The sequence below is a fragment of the Cupressus sempervirens genome, chromosome 3, assembly GCF_028749045.1.
Source record: "Cupressus sempervirens isolate cs-2001-9-10 chromosome 3, ASM2874904v1, whole genome shotgun sequence".
In the NCBI taxonomy this organism is placed as follows: domain Eukaryota; kingdom Viridiplantae; phylum Streptophyta; class Pinopsida; order Cupressales; family Cupressaceae; genus Cupressus; species Cupressus sempervirens.
This window is the reverse complement of record NC_143120.1, coordinates 112084936-112101257: the sequence shown is the minus strand read 5'-3', so window position 1 is coordinate 112101257 and position 16322 is coordinate 112084936. Positions and strand designations below refer to the sequence as shown.

At 34.4% G+C, this 16322-nt stretch overlaps 1 protein-coding gene across 2 annotated transcripts in view; it reads left to right on the top strand.

Annotated features, from left to right (window-relative positions):
• LOC149565030 (E3 ubiquitin protein ligase RIN2-like) overlaps window positions 1-15712 on the top strand; it is a 90931-nt gene extending 75219 nt beyond the window's left edge. Inside the window, exons 12-13 of one of the 2 annotated variants that reach the window (XM_089818578.1) lie at window positions 14397-14760; window positions 14926-15712. In XM_089818578.1, the coding sequence (XP_089674704.1) occupies window positions 14397-14760; window positions 14926-14976 (415 nt within the window). In that variant the 3' untranslated portion in view covers window positions 14977-15712. Of the gene's footprint in view, window positions 1-14396; window positions 14806-14925 lie in introns of both variants that reach the window. The other variant, XM_089818577.1, reaches the window with a different exon arrangement.
• The last annotated feature ends 610 nt before the right edge of the window (window positions 15713-16322 follow it).

Sequence of the window (16322 nt, the reverse complement as noted above, 5' to 3'; positions counted from 1 at the left end):
AATAATATTTTATTTATTTTGTATTAATGTTCAATATAAACATTTCGTTATTAAATTTTAATATTAACATTTCATTATTAAATTTTAATATTTTGTTATATTTCTATACATTAGTTAGTAATATATGAAATTAACCAAAAATGAATTAAAATTATTATTATTATTTTTATCAGTAAATGGCCGAAGCCTTGTATTATATTGAATAAATTAAATTAAATTTACAGAATTCTTCGTTCAAGCGGGCACTGGTAGGAAAGAATAGAGCAAGAAAACCTTCAATCTTGCCCGGGACCGAAGTCCTATATTATGTAGTATAAAAGGGGCATACCCCAGTTTATATGAAGCTTCATATAGGTTAATACAAAATTTGATGAAGCAAGTAATAAGATATAGACATCCTTTGAAAAGGGGACATAAAACTGGAGAGAAGCAAGGTTCTAAACAAAATGTAGCAAGGATCTTGCCATGAAGAATTAATCCATCTGCCATCTGCATGACAAAATACAACTATCTTCTAATATGGGATTAGTACCAATTCAATGTGATCATAAAAATGGGAGGAGTAAAGAGACCAATCAACATACTGAGAGACTCTTCATACAATAAGAATCCTAAATTGTATCGATAGAGTTAATTAGAAGATTTTACAATATGCTTTATGTGAATCTTTATCCAGAATCTCATCCCATTACCTTATCAGTTTATAGTTTATACTTAGAGTGGATTAGATATTCAGGGTCCTTACCTAGTTCGAATGAATAGATTAATCAAAATTATATTAACTAAATTCAATAATTTTAGATGTTCATTGATTCTTCTTATTCTTATCGTATGAGTTTAAGAGGAGAATAATTAAACAACCTCTTCCCAATTGCTTAGGAGATTACAAACCTAGAAACATCATCTATCGGGTTAGGGATCCTATTCCACCTCTCTTGTTTGACAACCTCTCTGAATGCCATTTTCCTCACTTCCAGAGTGTGAAAGAGGGCAATAGCAGACTCCATACTCACAGAGAAACATTGGGGTTTGATAAGAAAGAAGAGCCGTAAAAAGATTTAGTATTCCGAGCCTTAAATAACAGATGGTGACTCATGGGTTGTTAAGCATTGATTGATGCCTTCTTATATATGTGTGGAATTATTGAGATACACTAAAAGAGACTATACTTAATGTTTCATGATTATTTCTCAGATGTCTTATACATGTAAGTAGATTTTCTTGCTATGAATGTCTGCCTAATAATTACTTCTAATAAAGGTGCGTCATATTTCTACTAAATTGTCCTTTGCTCTAATCTTAGTATTCTTCTTAACTTAATTCTATTCTGCTAAATATATAAAGTCTTCTCCCTCCACTCCTTTATTTGCCAATTTATCAGCTTTTAAATTCCCTTCACGATAAATATGTTGCATTCTAATCTCCTCAAATTGATCTATGACATTTAATATCCAATTCGGTGTTTGTTGCTTTCTAATTGCATTTAGGATAATTTGTGAATCACCTTCAATAATTAACTTTTTAATATTATTTTTTATGCTTAATTTTAATCCTTCTTTTAATGCTTCCAATTCAGCTATATTATTAGTTACATTACCTAATGGTTTAGCTTGTTTTAATATCCAATCTCCGTTTTCTGATCTAACTATACAGCCTAATCCCGCTTTCCTAGGATTCCCTCTAGAAGCTCCATCAAAGTTTAATTTCTTCTATCCTATTGGAGGTGCTGCCTATTTACGTTCTTTTCTAGTTATACTATCCTTTTTTGGATAAACTAAGGGAGGATTAATCAAATGAAGCCAATTTTTCCTCATAACTCATCCCATGCTGAGAATGTACCTTCTGCCTTGGGTGTGTTCCTGAGATGGCAATTCTTAACATTTGTGATGGTTGCCTCGATTTTATTGAAAAAAAGTTATCTTACTAAGTTCTAAATTTTGAAATTTTCGTCTATTTCTTTCCTTCCATATTTCCCACATAATGATTGTAGGTGTAATATTCTATAATTTCTCATAGATGCTTATCCTATTCTCAATTGGCCAACCCCTAAGAAATCCCTCAATATCCTGAGGTAAAGGGGAAGTCCAATTCAATTTATTCTTAACCCAATATCAACAGTCTTGCGCAAAGGGGCACTTAAACAAAATATGCTTCATATCTTTAGAATCATTTTTGCATAGACTACATTTGGATGGTTCTTCAAATCCCATTTTAGGGAATCTATCGGTTGTAAGAATCCGATTCTGAATTACCGCCCAAAGAAAGATACCAGCCTTAGGTAGGCATGTTGAATCCCAGCATAGATCCAAGCGTATAGCAATATTATCCCATCTTTGTGAGTTAATTATAAGATCATATCCTAGCTTAACTTTGTATATTCCGTCATTAGATGCTCCCCAGATGAGTTTATCTACCCGATTATTGTGAGTCACAGATCTATCCTCAAGAATTTTTTCAAGGATAGTTTTATCTATACTTGAAATATTAATATTATCCAAAGATTTCCATACCCAAGGCTCGATCTCATCAATCCTGATAAGTGTTTTGGCATCTGAAACCTTGGGTCCCCAAATATCAGTAATGACATTGATGTTGTTTCTGGACATTCCAGAATTAATAATCTGGGGTTGACCATCTCATGGATCATCCTAGAATAATGCCTCATCACCTCTACCTAAATTCCAAATAAGATATTTGCTGACCAGAGGCCTACATTTCATCATAAAGTTCCAATTTTCTGAACCTCTTGGTGGATTTCTGATTCTAAAGAGAGAGGAAGGATCTAATGGATTAAGATATTTATTATTAAATATTATTGCCCATTTTTTATCTTTTTCCTTATATAAGCGCCATACTAGCTCTTCTCCTAATGCCTCATTCTGCCAACTAAGATTTTTTATCCCCAATCCTCCTTTATTTTTAGGCCTACATATCTTATCCCATTTTGTTAGTGATTGTTTCTTTTTCTCTTCTGTTGCACTCTAGAAAAAAATTCTGAGTTTTTCTTCCAGTTTTTTATTAACATTATTCGGTAGTGGAAGGCAAGATAGAGGATAAGTAGGAATAGCTGACAAATCAAATTTAATTTTTGTTACTCTCCCAACTTTAGTTAGCCATTTTCCTTTTCATGATTCTGTTTGTTTTTCTACTCTTTCTAATATATTGTCCTAACCCTTTTTACTCGTAACTCCTTTTTCTAAGTATATCCCTAAATATTTACATGAAAAATTACTCTTTTCGTATTCCATATAATTGCATATATATTCCTCCATCTTCCTTGGTGTGTTTAGAAAGAAAATTTCTGATTTCTCTTCATTAACCTTTTGTCCCGACGCTGCTGAATAATCCAATATAATTTGTTTAAAAGCTTTGATTTCTTCCTTCGTACTACTCCCTAGAAGAATGGTATCATTTGCAAACTTTTGATGGGTGATGTTTGGAACATTCTCAGTGACAGTAATACCTTTAATTAATCCTATACCTTGTGCCTTTTGAATAGCTCTACCAAATGCTTCTGCCATAATTATAAAAAGAAAAGGTGACATGGGGTCTCCTTGTCGGATACCTCTTGAAATCTTGAAGAAGCCTTTAGGAGTACCATTAATAAGTAGTGACATTTTGGATTAGATATACAATTAAAAATTATATTTATTCATTGTTTGGAAAATCCAAACCTTTCTAGGCATTTACATAAAAATCTCCAATAAACTAAGTCATATGCTTTTTGTACATTTAACTTCATAAACATACAGGCTTTTTTGTTTTTAACTACTGAATGTATAGTTTCCTGAATGATGGATATTCCATTGAGAATTGATCTACTAGGTACACACCCAGTTTGTTCTTCTGAGATAATTTTTGGAAGCACAGTTTTAATCCTATTTGCTATTGCTTTAGAATAAATTTTATATATTGTATTACATAATGCTATGGGGCGAAAATCTGTTGGTGACTCTACTGCAGCTTTTTTTGGTATTAATGCCAAAAAGGTATGATTAATTTCAGTTAAGATTGATCCCTGATTTCTAGCTACCTCTATTGCTTCCCATAATTCTTCCCCTAAGATTTCCCAGCATTTTTGGAAGAAAATGGCTTGAAAACCATCAAGCCCTGGACATTTATCTGGGCTAAGCTTAAAAAGAGCTAATTTGATTTCTTCTTTTGTAAAAGGTTTATTGAGCTCATTCTTGTCAAATTTTGTGATAACTTTAGGTATATTATTTAGCATAATTTTTTGTTTAGTTAAATTGGATGAGTCATAATTTTTTAGTAAGTTCTTATAATGTGACGAATGTTTGAACAATTTCTATTGGATTATCAATAGTACTACCATTATTATCTTTAATTTGAGTAATAGTTTTAAAAGCTTTGTTGTGTATTGTACTATTGTGAAAGAATTTTGTGTTTCTGTCTCCTTCTGTTAACCATTTTTCCCTCGAATTTTGTGTCCAAAAGATTTCTTCTTTTGCTAAAATGTCTTCTTGTATGATTAATAGTTCTTTTTCTTTAATTTATTTTTCATTGTTCATACCATTTTTAATGATTTCATTATTTAATTTTTTAAGATCTTCATTATTCAGTTTGTCTTGGAATATATTTATTGAGATGTGTTTTATTCCATTTTTGTATGTTTTCTTTGAGCATTTTAAGTTTTGATACAAAACAATACATCTTTGATCCTATAAACTTGCCTTCGTCCCACCATTGTTTAATATTCTCCATGAATGTTTTATCTAAGAACCACATCTTTTCACATTTGAAAGGATTCCTATTAGGTTTTATAGATTCTGTTAATTCAATTTTAACAGGATAATGATCTGATCCTGCAATAGGCTGAATTGAGGCAGTGATTGTGAAATCCACTTCTGCTAGTTCTCCTTTGAAAAAGAACCTATCCAATTTTTTTGCAATATGACTAAAGTCTTTTCTTTTATTATTCCATGCGAATACTCCATTACTGGTTGGTATTTCTATCATTTTATTAACTCTGACCCATTCTCTGCGAACCTCCACATTTTTCTTTGAGGTCAAGTATGGCATTGAAGTCAATACCTATAATCATGTTTGTCGTAGGATATAGCTCCATAAAGGAAGATATATCATTCCAAACTTTTCGTTTGTCTGAAGTTTTATTTTATTCAAAATTATGTTTAATTTTAAATATACTTTTAATAAATATTTGTGATTGATTTTCTTATGTGTGTTGTGGCTTATATATATTGTTGTATACATCTAATGATTTCTAATCTATTTAGCTATGTTAAATTATTTGATAATTTAGTAGATATATTACTTACATTTTAAAATAAATAAATTATACAAAGGTGAATTTAATGTTGATCTTTTTTCGAACTTTTTACCTTGTCAAAATTCATCCGAATTTTATAGTTCCCCAATTTGAACTCAAACTCGAACTCAAACCTTGTGACTTAGTGTAGCACAATACAGAGAATAAATCAGAAAATTGCAAAAAAATAATTTACCTTCTATTTCTCAATGATACGAAAATTCACACATTCTTCTATTTCAGTAAAATGAAATATCGATTCTTCAATTACAAAATATTAGCCACTTAGGTTTTACAACTTTGTAAGATGAAACTACAAGCTACTGTTTTACACTCCTAATAACTCCTCTTTCTTTGTGAAGAGAACAACACAACGCTGAATGATCCACTCAATTCTGGATGATTAAACAACTAACACGAGCCTCCTTTTTATAGCATTTTTGCCAAGTTTTTGTAGGGACTAAACTGAGTTTTTTGCCTGGACTCACAAGTTTCATATTTAGACTCATATAGCAATAGGTTATTACCAATTTCAGCAATTCAATTTATTTTCGACATTTTTGTGTTTATTTTTGTCCAACAAAAGACATCTTTAAGATCAACATGTGAAATGTCGGTTTTCTGTGATCGCTGCAAATGTACTAAGCACTGCCATGTATGTGTTAGGTGTTTTCCAATTGCAGCCTCCCCTTATATTTATAAGAGAGTGAGAGAATAGACACGCCCCTTCATGGGACATGTCTGTTCATTATATATATAAAGGTACAAAACATCAACGTGAAAAACATGCTGAGACAAGGGATTGGAAGAATGAGATTTGGTTGAAAATAGTGGGGACTTGGTGTTGGAGAAAACTTGAAAACATAATGATAAAATTATGAATGTCTGTTCATTATCATAATTAAACTCGTATATATATATATCCACTAAAGCTACAAAACATCAATGTGAAAAACATGCTGAGACAAGGGATTGGAAGAATGAGATTTGGTTGAAAATAGTGGGGACTTGGTGTTGGAGAAAATGGTGAATACACACCACTATTACAAGAGATAATTTTACTTTATGGAATACTATCAAAGTAAAGATTTGTATATGTTGTATTTATGGTTTACTCATGATGAGAGAGTGGAGATCAAGAAGGAGAAGAGGAGGAAGGGAAGAACAGAAAGACAACGAAGGAGAAGTTGGAGCAAAAAAAACAGGTAAAGAAGATGAACTCAAAGAACAATGCATATCTTCTATTAGCATAATCATTGCACCTCTTTTAGGTGCAAGTGCAGTTATAGTTTTGTGCATATATTATTGTGTGCCATATTATAATTTTATTACGATATTAAAATTCATTTTTTAAAGTTTTGATATTATAATATTATGTATATTAATATTACTTTAAATAATTCTAATTTTTGGAACTAGATTATATATTAAATTTATTCTATATTTAAATTTAATTTTATTGTCATTATATATATATATATATATATTAATGACATGTTTATTATTCATTAATGTTACATGATAATGATTTTACTTTTAAGTTTTTATCATTATTATTTTTATGATTAGATTATACTTACTCAAACACAAGAATGGATAAAGAGTCAAGTCTCAGTGTATTTACAAAACATAATTACTCAAAAACAGAAACTAATTTTAGAGAACACAGAAGTCCATTATTATCATCGATTTGCCATTAAACAAACATTACATGTCATATGACGTAAATCAATGACAGTCCCATGGAGTCTAAGAGCAGGGATACCAGGAGCTTCGATTTGGGGCATGAAAATGTCGGTAAGGAGCCTAAAAGCAGTAAGTTGAGGGATAGTGCCCCTAGTGCATTCCCTATTGTGGTATAAGCCAGGATCAAAGGGTGCAACTCCCAAAACCAAGATCACATTAAGGCATTCGAGACCACCCCAATCATCAAGGTGGATGCCATCTTTCATTAATTTATCATTATGTTTTCAAGTTTTCTCCAACACCAAGTCACCACTATTTTCAACCAAATCTCATTCTTCCAATCCCTTGTCTCAGCATGTTTTTTGCTGTTGATGTTTTTTTGAGCAATTATGTTTTTTAAATAAACAAAGTCTTGACTCTTTATCCATTCTTGAGTTTGAGTAAATATAATCTAATCATAAAAATAATAATGATAAAAACTTAAAAGTAAAATCATTATCATGTAACATTAATGAATAATAAACATGTCATATATATATATATATATATAGTTCCAAAAATTAGAATCATTTAAAGTAATATTAATATACAATATACATAATATTATAATATCAAAAATTAAAAAAAATGAATTTTAATATTATAATGAAACTATAATATGGCACAAACTATAACTGCACTTGCACCTAAAAGAGGTGCAATGATTACGCTAATAGAAGATATGCATTGTTCTTTGAGTTCTTCATCTTCCTTACCTGTTTCTTTTGCTCCAACTTCTCCTTCATTGTCTTTCTGTTCTTCGCTTCCTCCTCTTCTCCTTCTTGATCTCCACTTTCGCATCATGAGTAAATCATAAATACAACATATACAAATCTTTACTTTGATAGTATTCCATAAAGTAAAATTAACTCTTGTAATAGTGGTGTGTATTCACCAAGTTTTAGAAAGCTCCTTCAGGATTTGTGACATGGCTTAACCACCTCCTTTGTTCTATAAGTCTAGTGGTTGTATCGGGCATTGAAAGGTTGATCTTTTGGTGCCATGACAATCCTAGCTAGTAAGAAGTGGTATCAGATCTTGGCTACAGGTTCGAATCTCCTCGGGTAACACTGGGGTGGGATTGTTGGACTAACCGCCAACGTTCCTCTTCAGGATTTGTGACATGGCTTAACCGCCTCCTGTGTTCTATAAGTCTAGTGGTTGTATGGGGCATTGAAAGGTCGATCTTTTGGTGCAACAACAATCCTAGCTTGTAACACTTATATCTTTATATATATATATTTCTAATAGTAATGTCATAAAAGTAAAGTACATTACAATAAGTTACCTCAGAAATGTCATCGAGTTACATCTTTTTGGAAATATTACAAATCTTTCAAAAAAACTAACACATCATCCAATAGAAAGGTACGTCCTCACATCATGTGGTTACTTTAAAAAATGGGACAAAAACACCAATTCACTACCAATTGCACATAGCAACATTACATTCAGAAAAAGAGGGGGTCCTTGTGGATGCTCAAACCATCCCACTAATTGTAACACGGGCACCGTTATTGTCCTCTTTACCAGATATTAGTATTACTCTCTTGGCTTGGGCAATTGGTTGTTACCAAAAAAACTGGCATTGTAACCTGCTTCAAAATCATCATCTTTGGCCTTCCCAGCCACAATGCTGACAACCAAAACCACACTTCAAAAACCAAGATTTCGCTCCTTTGATAAGCCTGTTGGCTTCAGTTTTATACCAACCACCACCACCCCCCCCCCCCCCCCCCCTCCCCCCACCCATCGCCGCCAAAACACTAGACTCCAAAAAATTCTCCCTAGGAGAAGAAAAATCTGACAAAAATCAAGCTTTCCAATCTAAAAAACCCCACAACATAGTCACCATTTTGATTTACCCACATTGTCAAGCTAGAAGAGAAACCAAAGGAGAACTAAATGTCACAAAGCCCATGCACAGATCAACATGTAGACACCACACCCATCACAACTCACCTTTAAGGCTGGAGGCACAAAACCGCGAATTCACTCATCCATGAGAGCATCAACCTTTTATTCTGGCCTTGATTCATTCTCCCTTTTATTTTGGGGGTCTTGTGCCTGTTGTTGTAAACTAAGCTCCATTGCAGTTTCATCTTCCAGGCGCTAATGTACCCGTAATTTCATGGCTTTAAAATCTTTATCTAAAACATGTTCCATAACAAGCAGTTTAAGGAGTTACCAACCCACCTTGGCTTGCTTAAGTCTTGTATGTCGTCCCTTCAATTTTATCAATTTTTGATTCTTGGTCTCCCATCCATAGACCTAGCTTTGGGACAGAGAAATGAAGGATTTCATCCATGCCAAGTCTAGCATTCTCCGGCACCAATTTATTAAGATAATATCTTATACTTTCTATAATAGTCAACTACTTGTCTGTAGTCCGTCTTTTAGTCTAGATAGGAATGTTTCCTATCCCGTCTCTTTTTTCTTCAGTCCAGATAGGAATGTTTCCTATCCTGTCTCTAGTTTTGTTTCTAATGCCGTCTTCAGTCTACGTTGTTTCTTTTAGAAACAACGTCCTTGTAATTCTTTATAAGGAACACATTTGTTCCTCTGTTAATCAATGAATCATTTGGAAATCCGTTAATCTGCCAACTCTTCTTGAATCTTGTAACACAATTTCTCCATAACATACCTAATTCTAGGTTTCTCCTCACCTAAATGAAGGGCCCATGCCATTATCATTGAGAAAATGTTAGTGTTGTTGCGGTTCCTGTTCTTCACCTCGAGGAACATTTTCCCTAGTAACAGCTCTGCTGGCACCAATTTCTCCATAACATACCTAATTCTAGGTTTTTCCTCACCTCATTGAAGGGTCCACGCCCTTATCATTGAGAAAATGTCAGTGTTGGTGCAGTGCTTGTTCTTCACCTCGAGGAACATTTCCCCTAGTAACAGCTCCACCGCCTCGGTGAGCATCTTATGCCTAAATTCAAACATTCCATCCATGCGCTATTTCTTCACCTTCCCATAAAAAGGGTTCAGCTGGTTCTCACAAGTAAATGTGAAATAGAACTCCACTACCACTACCTTGTGAGGAGAGCTTCTTGAAATTTTTTAACCGTTTATTAAAAAAGAGGCTGTACTTACCGTTGGAATGATGTTCATTCCTCACCTCATTAAATGTGGCACACAAAACAATAAGTTTAATTTGCCCCCCATTAAACACTGCTATTACACATTTAAAATGCATGGATTTGTTTTTTCAAGTTCGTGAGGGATTGGGCCAAAAGAATTTCATCTCTGAATTCCAAACACCTGTATAGTTATTCTTGGGATGTCACACATTCTATAGTTTGTTTAATTCTGCATCGCCAATCACACACCGAACTGCACGCTCAATATCCTGTGGCATGGTCTTTAAAGGGAAAGAAGTTGCATGACAAGTATGCCGAAGAAATAGGGATTTCCCAATGCATAATGGGGACTGGAATGCACTCATTTGAGGGCCTAAAATCCATTACTGCAGATGAATACTCTGAGAAAATGAAAAGACCAGAGGCGGGATGAAAAACACAGAGATGAGAAGGACGAGCCAAAAGGACCCTAAATAGTAGAGCCATGGCGACGAGAAATGATGACAAAGAAAGGGCAGTACTTCTTGCCATTAATATGCAAAATGTGTGGGAGATATGAGATCCTCCAAATCTGAGAATAACATGTGCCTCATGTCCTTCTCAAGCAGGTGTCCTCATATACACGAGGGTGCTGTCAAATTCTCTTTGCCCGGCCAACTCACTCCCTGACCTCTCCAGCCAACACAAAGGTCACTAAATCCAACAATACACATGACAAGACCACCCCGTGTGAAGCTCAAAAAGAAATTCTCAAAGGTGACTAGTGATGACTAATTCCACCCATGCGAGGAAGAACCTCAAACTACAAGGAGTTGCGACCATCACAGATAATGATTATAACTTGAGTCAAGTATCCTGTCAGCACTTAAGAACCAGTACCTCTACATCCATGCAGGCTTAGGCCCACCTCAGAGGCCAATTTAGTCAATAAAGGGGAATGACTAAGAAGATCCCGAATACCATCTGCAACAAGCTCCACATTACCATGATCACTGCAATAACCCAGATTGGCCAACCAGTCAGCAAGGCCATTTGCTTCTCAAAAACAATGGCTCACCTGGTAGTCTTCAAATCTTGGCAGAAGCCTCCAGAATTCCCCTAGAACATATTGTAAATCCCAAGTGACAGGATTAAGGGTTGATAAAGCCGAGGTGACCAGTTGAGAATCCCCTTCAATGTGAATGCGGGAAATTCCAAGCTTCAATGCCAGCTTAACCACTTCCAAAAGTGCTCTTACCTCAGCCTGATAATTTGTGCCATCACCAATTCTGGTATACGAGGCTTTAACTAATCCTCCCCTGGATTCTGATGACACAATCAATACCTGATCTGCCCAGATCGCCTTTGGAGGCGCCATCGAAATTCAGTTTAAACAACTGCTCCCTTGGAGGGATCCACTTAGCCTGACTCCAGCAATCAGCTGAAGGCACCTTGCCAACCAAGACCCCCTTGAAAGGAATAGAGACCAGCTACCATCTATTCAAGAGGAGGTTGTCCGAAGATGAGAACAGAGATGAAAGGTTTTTGCTCCTAGAATTAGCATTCACATTTTACAAAATCAACTTCTCAATCAAATCCCAAACTTGATCCCCTAAAGAGACTTCACACATGTAATTAAACTAACATATAAAATAATTTATGTTTAAAAAATATTTTTTTCAAATATAAGCATAGCATGAAAAGAGCGGGGAAAGATACTTTGACAAAATTGTGAAGCCAGCGATGCAAACATCCCACCCTCCCGTGAATCAAACAATTCCCATGTAATCAAACCAATAGTTTGATAGAATTCTGATTGCAAAAATCTTTACAAACAATATGTGCACATTTACTTCCAGAATTACTCTTAACTATATTAACTTAGAATTTCATTAACACTTATAGCCTCATATACCAAGAGTTCTGATTTCTTACTATAGCAGAATACAAATGACAAAAAATACAAGGTTCTAAATAACCTTTTGTTTACAATCTTAACCATCCCTTAATTGCAAATTAACTTCCTCCAGCCACGTGAAATTTCCTGTATCAATGCATAGCCTTTGTTGAAATTAGGAAATTTGGCATGTTAAACTCTCATCTCTTTCCTCTCAATGACTAATATATCCCAAGCACTCAGCAAAGAAAATGGTTTCATGACAATCTCCCAATGGTAGATTCATTAGAGTTTTCCAACAAAAACAATGCAACCGAATATGAGAGCATCTGACTTAAATTTTTTTTCCGACGCCCTGGTTTCCAAGATATAGTGTTCGGTGGTGACAGAAATGACATTTTGCTGGACAGCATCTGCCCAGAAAATAGCCTTACTGGCTAAATAAAACTATACAAAGATACAAAAGAATCTTATAATATGACACAAAATAGTATATGAACAAAACTATAATGATACTATACCAAGTCTTCTGTATAAATGTTCCTACCCATCTGGCAATGCATTAAGTTTGTTAGTGTTGGTGGCCTGCACAGAAGCAACGACTTCCTCCTTGCTGCTTTCCTCCCCAAACAGAATGTTTTGTCAGAATCAGCTATCAATTCCATCCAGCAGAATCTGCCCACCCACAGGATTGTAAAATCTCCATCAATTTCTTGGTCCGCTGCCTCTCACCAATGCAACTGTTTTGCCAGGTGATATGATCAGAGATAGATTGTGATTTACAGTAATGCACGCAGTTCATGACTAACAGCAAGGGAAAATATGAAAATTCATGATGGTTCGATACAAGTTCATCTATGACAAACTGACTTCCTTTTTTTTTTCACCCAGTTGCACCCAAAAGTGAACTGATCAATCTGGGTGCCATTGGACCCATATCCAGTACCCTAGAGGGCAAACCCAGAAAAAGAGTAAACTAAAAGCAATTTAAATGCCCTTCAAAAGATGCATGCAATGCTCATTAGAATCCTCGAGACTAGCACAATCTGCTTCTTTCTCATTAGTCTAGTCTTACATTGTTAAAGCTTCTGTCTGAAATTGATATCATAACTCTAGCTACCTGGTCTTCTTGAAAGGAATACAAACCTAAGCTAGGACTTTCTATTATTTAAGGCCTCTTCAAAATGCAGAGTGCAAGTTTCTAATATATCCTTTTAGCATAATTTGTATGGAAATTCGCATCTCAAGCTAATTCAGAATATATATATTTTCTGATTTATGGATAGCATAAACAATATATGATATATTATATTTTCATGATTTCAGTGAAGTACAAGGAGAGAAAAGTAAGTCCCACCATCTTCTACAAGTTAAGAGTCTTAAGACATTGAAATGCAAGTTTTACATCACAGAAGTATCATTGTTAATTTGCGACTTCGATCCTTAATGGTTCATGGAAATAATTTCTACCTGTTGAAGAAATAGGATCATTCATCTATCTGTAACTTGTAATAGCACTTATGGATCTTTTATGTGTTTTCCAAGTTACTATACAAACAAATATATATAGGAAATAAAGAGGCATGTCTCTTGAAGAGACATGTCCCTTTGACATATTAACTTACATTAGTTATAGTTATAACACAAGTAATATATATCTTCAATATATTGTAATAGATTTAAAACAAGATATATATATATATATATATATATATATATATATATATATATATATATATATATATATATATATATGTTAATTATTCCATATATAATATTTGTAATATATTATATATCGCATATATATAATATAATTTATCCGACAGAATTATAACATTAACACTACCATTATTCTCAATTTTAACATTTCTGCTGTAAATTTTGAATGTGTATTTTTATCTGCCAAGAAAGCACTGAATTGAGCAAAAGTGACAGAACTGGCTACTTATATTGCATTAAACATTGCTTTCAGATGTTCAGTCTGTTAATGCAGTTTTTGTTGTAATCCTATGGTTTTTTCCCTCAGTGTGTGTGACATGAGAGGGAAAGGGAAATCAACTTGACATCTACTATGCTAGCTAATTCATGAAGTTTATGCACCATTTTCAATACATTATGAGAAGCTCCTGGTTATAAACTTATGTTAGATGCCAATGTCAATGCTGTTCCATGGATAGCATAAACGTAAATTTGTTTCTTGTGAGTGATTAACTAATCTAATTATACTTTAGTTAGTTGAAGGCTGCAGATTATCTATTTTGAAGCATCATGACGTAAGAGTAGTTGAATAAACTCAATCGTGTAGTTTTGAGGAAGATCTGCAGGCAAACTTTTGAATCTATTGGTATTCTGAGTTTTTTATAGACACATATTTCCATTTATACTGTTTGTCTTAAAAATCATTCTTTTAACCATCTTCCAGGGGCGTGGGACTTGATACTGGTTGGGGAAATCCTTGGCCAAATGCAGGGTTGGATGGTGCTGGTCCCTCAACAGGAATGAGTTCTGTGGGATTTGGTAGGGTTCAAATGATGATGAGGCAACTTGCTGGTGTCAGTGGAACCTATGCAAATACCGCATCTTCTGATGACAATGCATGGAGACTCTGGTCCATGCCCCCACATGATGGTAGTTCAGTGCAGACAACATTCTCTGGCAGGCCAAGAACAGCTGCTGTTGGGGGCGTACGCATTAGAAATGCTATTCCAGGACAAACTGCAGACAACAATGGTATGCCAAGTACGACTGGCATGATAAATCCCCGCATAACTGCAATGGCCAACATGGTAAGGGAAGTACTGCCACACATTCCTGATGACATTATCATTCAGGTTTGTATTGCCACAAACTACATTTTTTAAAATAGTTTTTTTTGGCTAGTTCTTCTGGTTTAATTTAGGGCTAGTTCGGTTTTGAATGCTTTGCGGTGCATACGGATGTGTGGAATGCAGGACTTGCAGCGGACTAGTTCTGTTACTGCAACGGTGAACAATCTGCTTTAAATTTGAAAGGGATCTTGATACTACTAATGATCACACTCTCACAGCCATTTAAGTTTTACATTATCCTCCAAAAATTTCAGAGGATAATTTGCAATCCTGACTGGAAGTCTAATGACACAAAGAATTCCAGAATTGTTTGGACAAAGTTTTCCAGAAATCAACATGGTGCATGTTGAACAAAACTGTTCAACTCAGTCTCAACCTTGTATGGTTGCCATATACGAATGTCAAATATCATAAATGTGCTGTAGTGAACATTATTTTCTACTGGCATCCCTAGTGCTAATAAGCGTCAAGCGATTGGCTTGATAGAAGAATGTATAGTGTGCCTAATTATGGGTAGCATTTTTAAGGGAACTTTACAATAATTTTGCTTTAGATTCCACAATATATTTGAGCTCTCTCAAATATAAGGTGTTAAATTCTCAGATAAAATTTGTGATTAGATAATTCTAAATGTAGATTATAATTGTAAATTAATGTAGGCGAATCTTTGGCTACAGAGAAATCATGAATTGTGTACTTGAACCAAGGATATCGTCAATGGATAAGCAGGATCAGCGAGGACTTGAAATATGATTCATAAAGACTCGTCTGTATCAGTATGATTCCATGGGAGTTGAGTTGCACTTTTTCAAGTCCATCAGCCAGATGGTACTGAGTATTGCACACGGCTTCTTCCACATCTTACACTAGTAATCAATAAATGCATCATCCTTAATCTCTTCAGCATAAATTTATTTTTAGTGTTTGACCAGTTTAAATTTGGAAGAACTTTGGAGTGTGTTATATTTTGATTTTTGTTCTGTGGAATTTGTTAACTATTTATGCTATCAGTTTTCAGGGCGCACAACTCAACATATGACCGATTTTAGAACTGAATTTAATTTCTAGGCATAAAGGACCATACAATTATTCGTGGAGATAAAGAGGATTAATCCCTAATGGCTATAGTCGTTGAGAAGAGTAAGGAGAAACTTCTATCGAAATCCATCCAGGAAGGGCACATGCCACATTGTTATGTGCAACCAGTTGTGTTAACACTATGTTTTGTTTCAATCTTTATTGGTATGGTCGGAGAGGTCTTGGGTTTGCTATCATATAATATCAAATATCCAGAAAATATGTAAAAAATTATGGTCACATCCATTAATATTGTCTTGTTATGCGTGAATGGAACTGAATATTTGAGTCGATTATCGCTTCATTGTGGCATGTATGAGTAGAGAACAATTTTTCAAATGTTCAATTGGGAATGAGGTATACTAGCCGATATAAATTTCTTGGTGATCAGCTTTACAAGATCTGTATTTTCATGATTTAAGACTAAGTGGAGACTTAATATT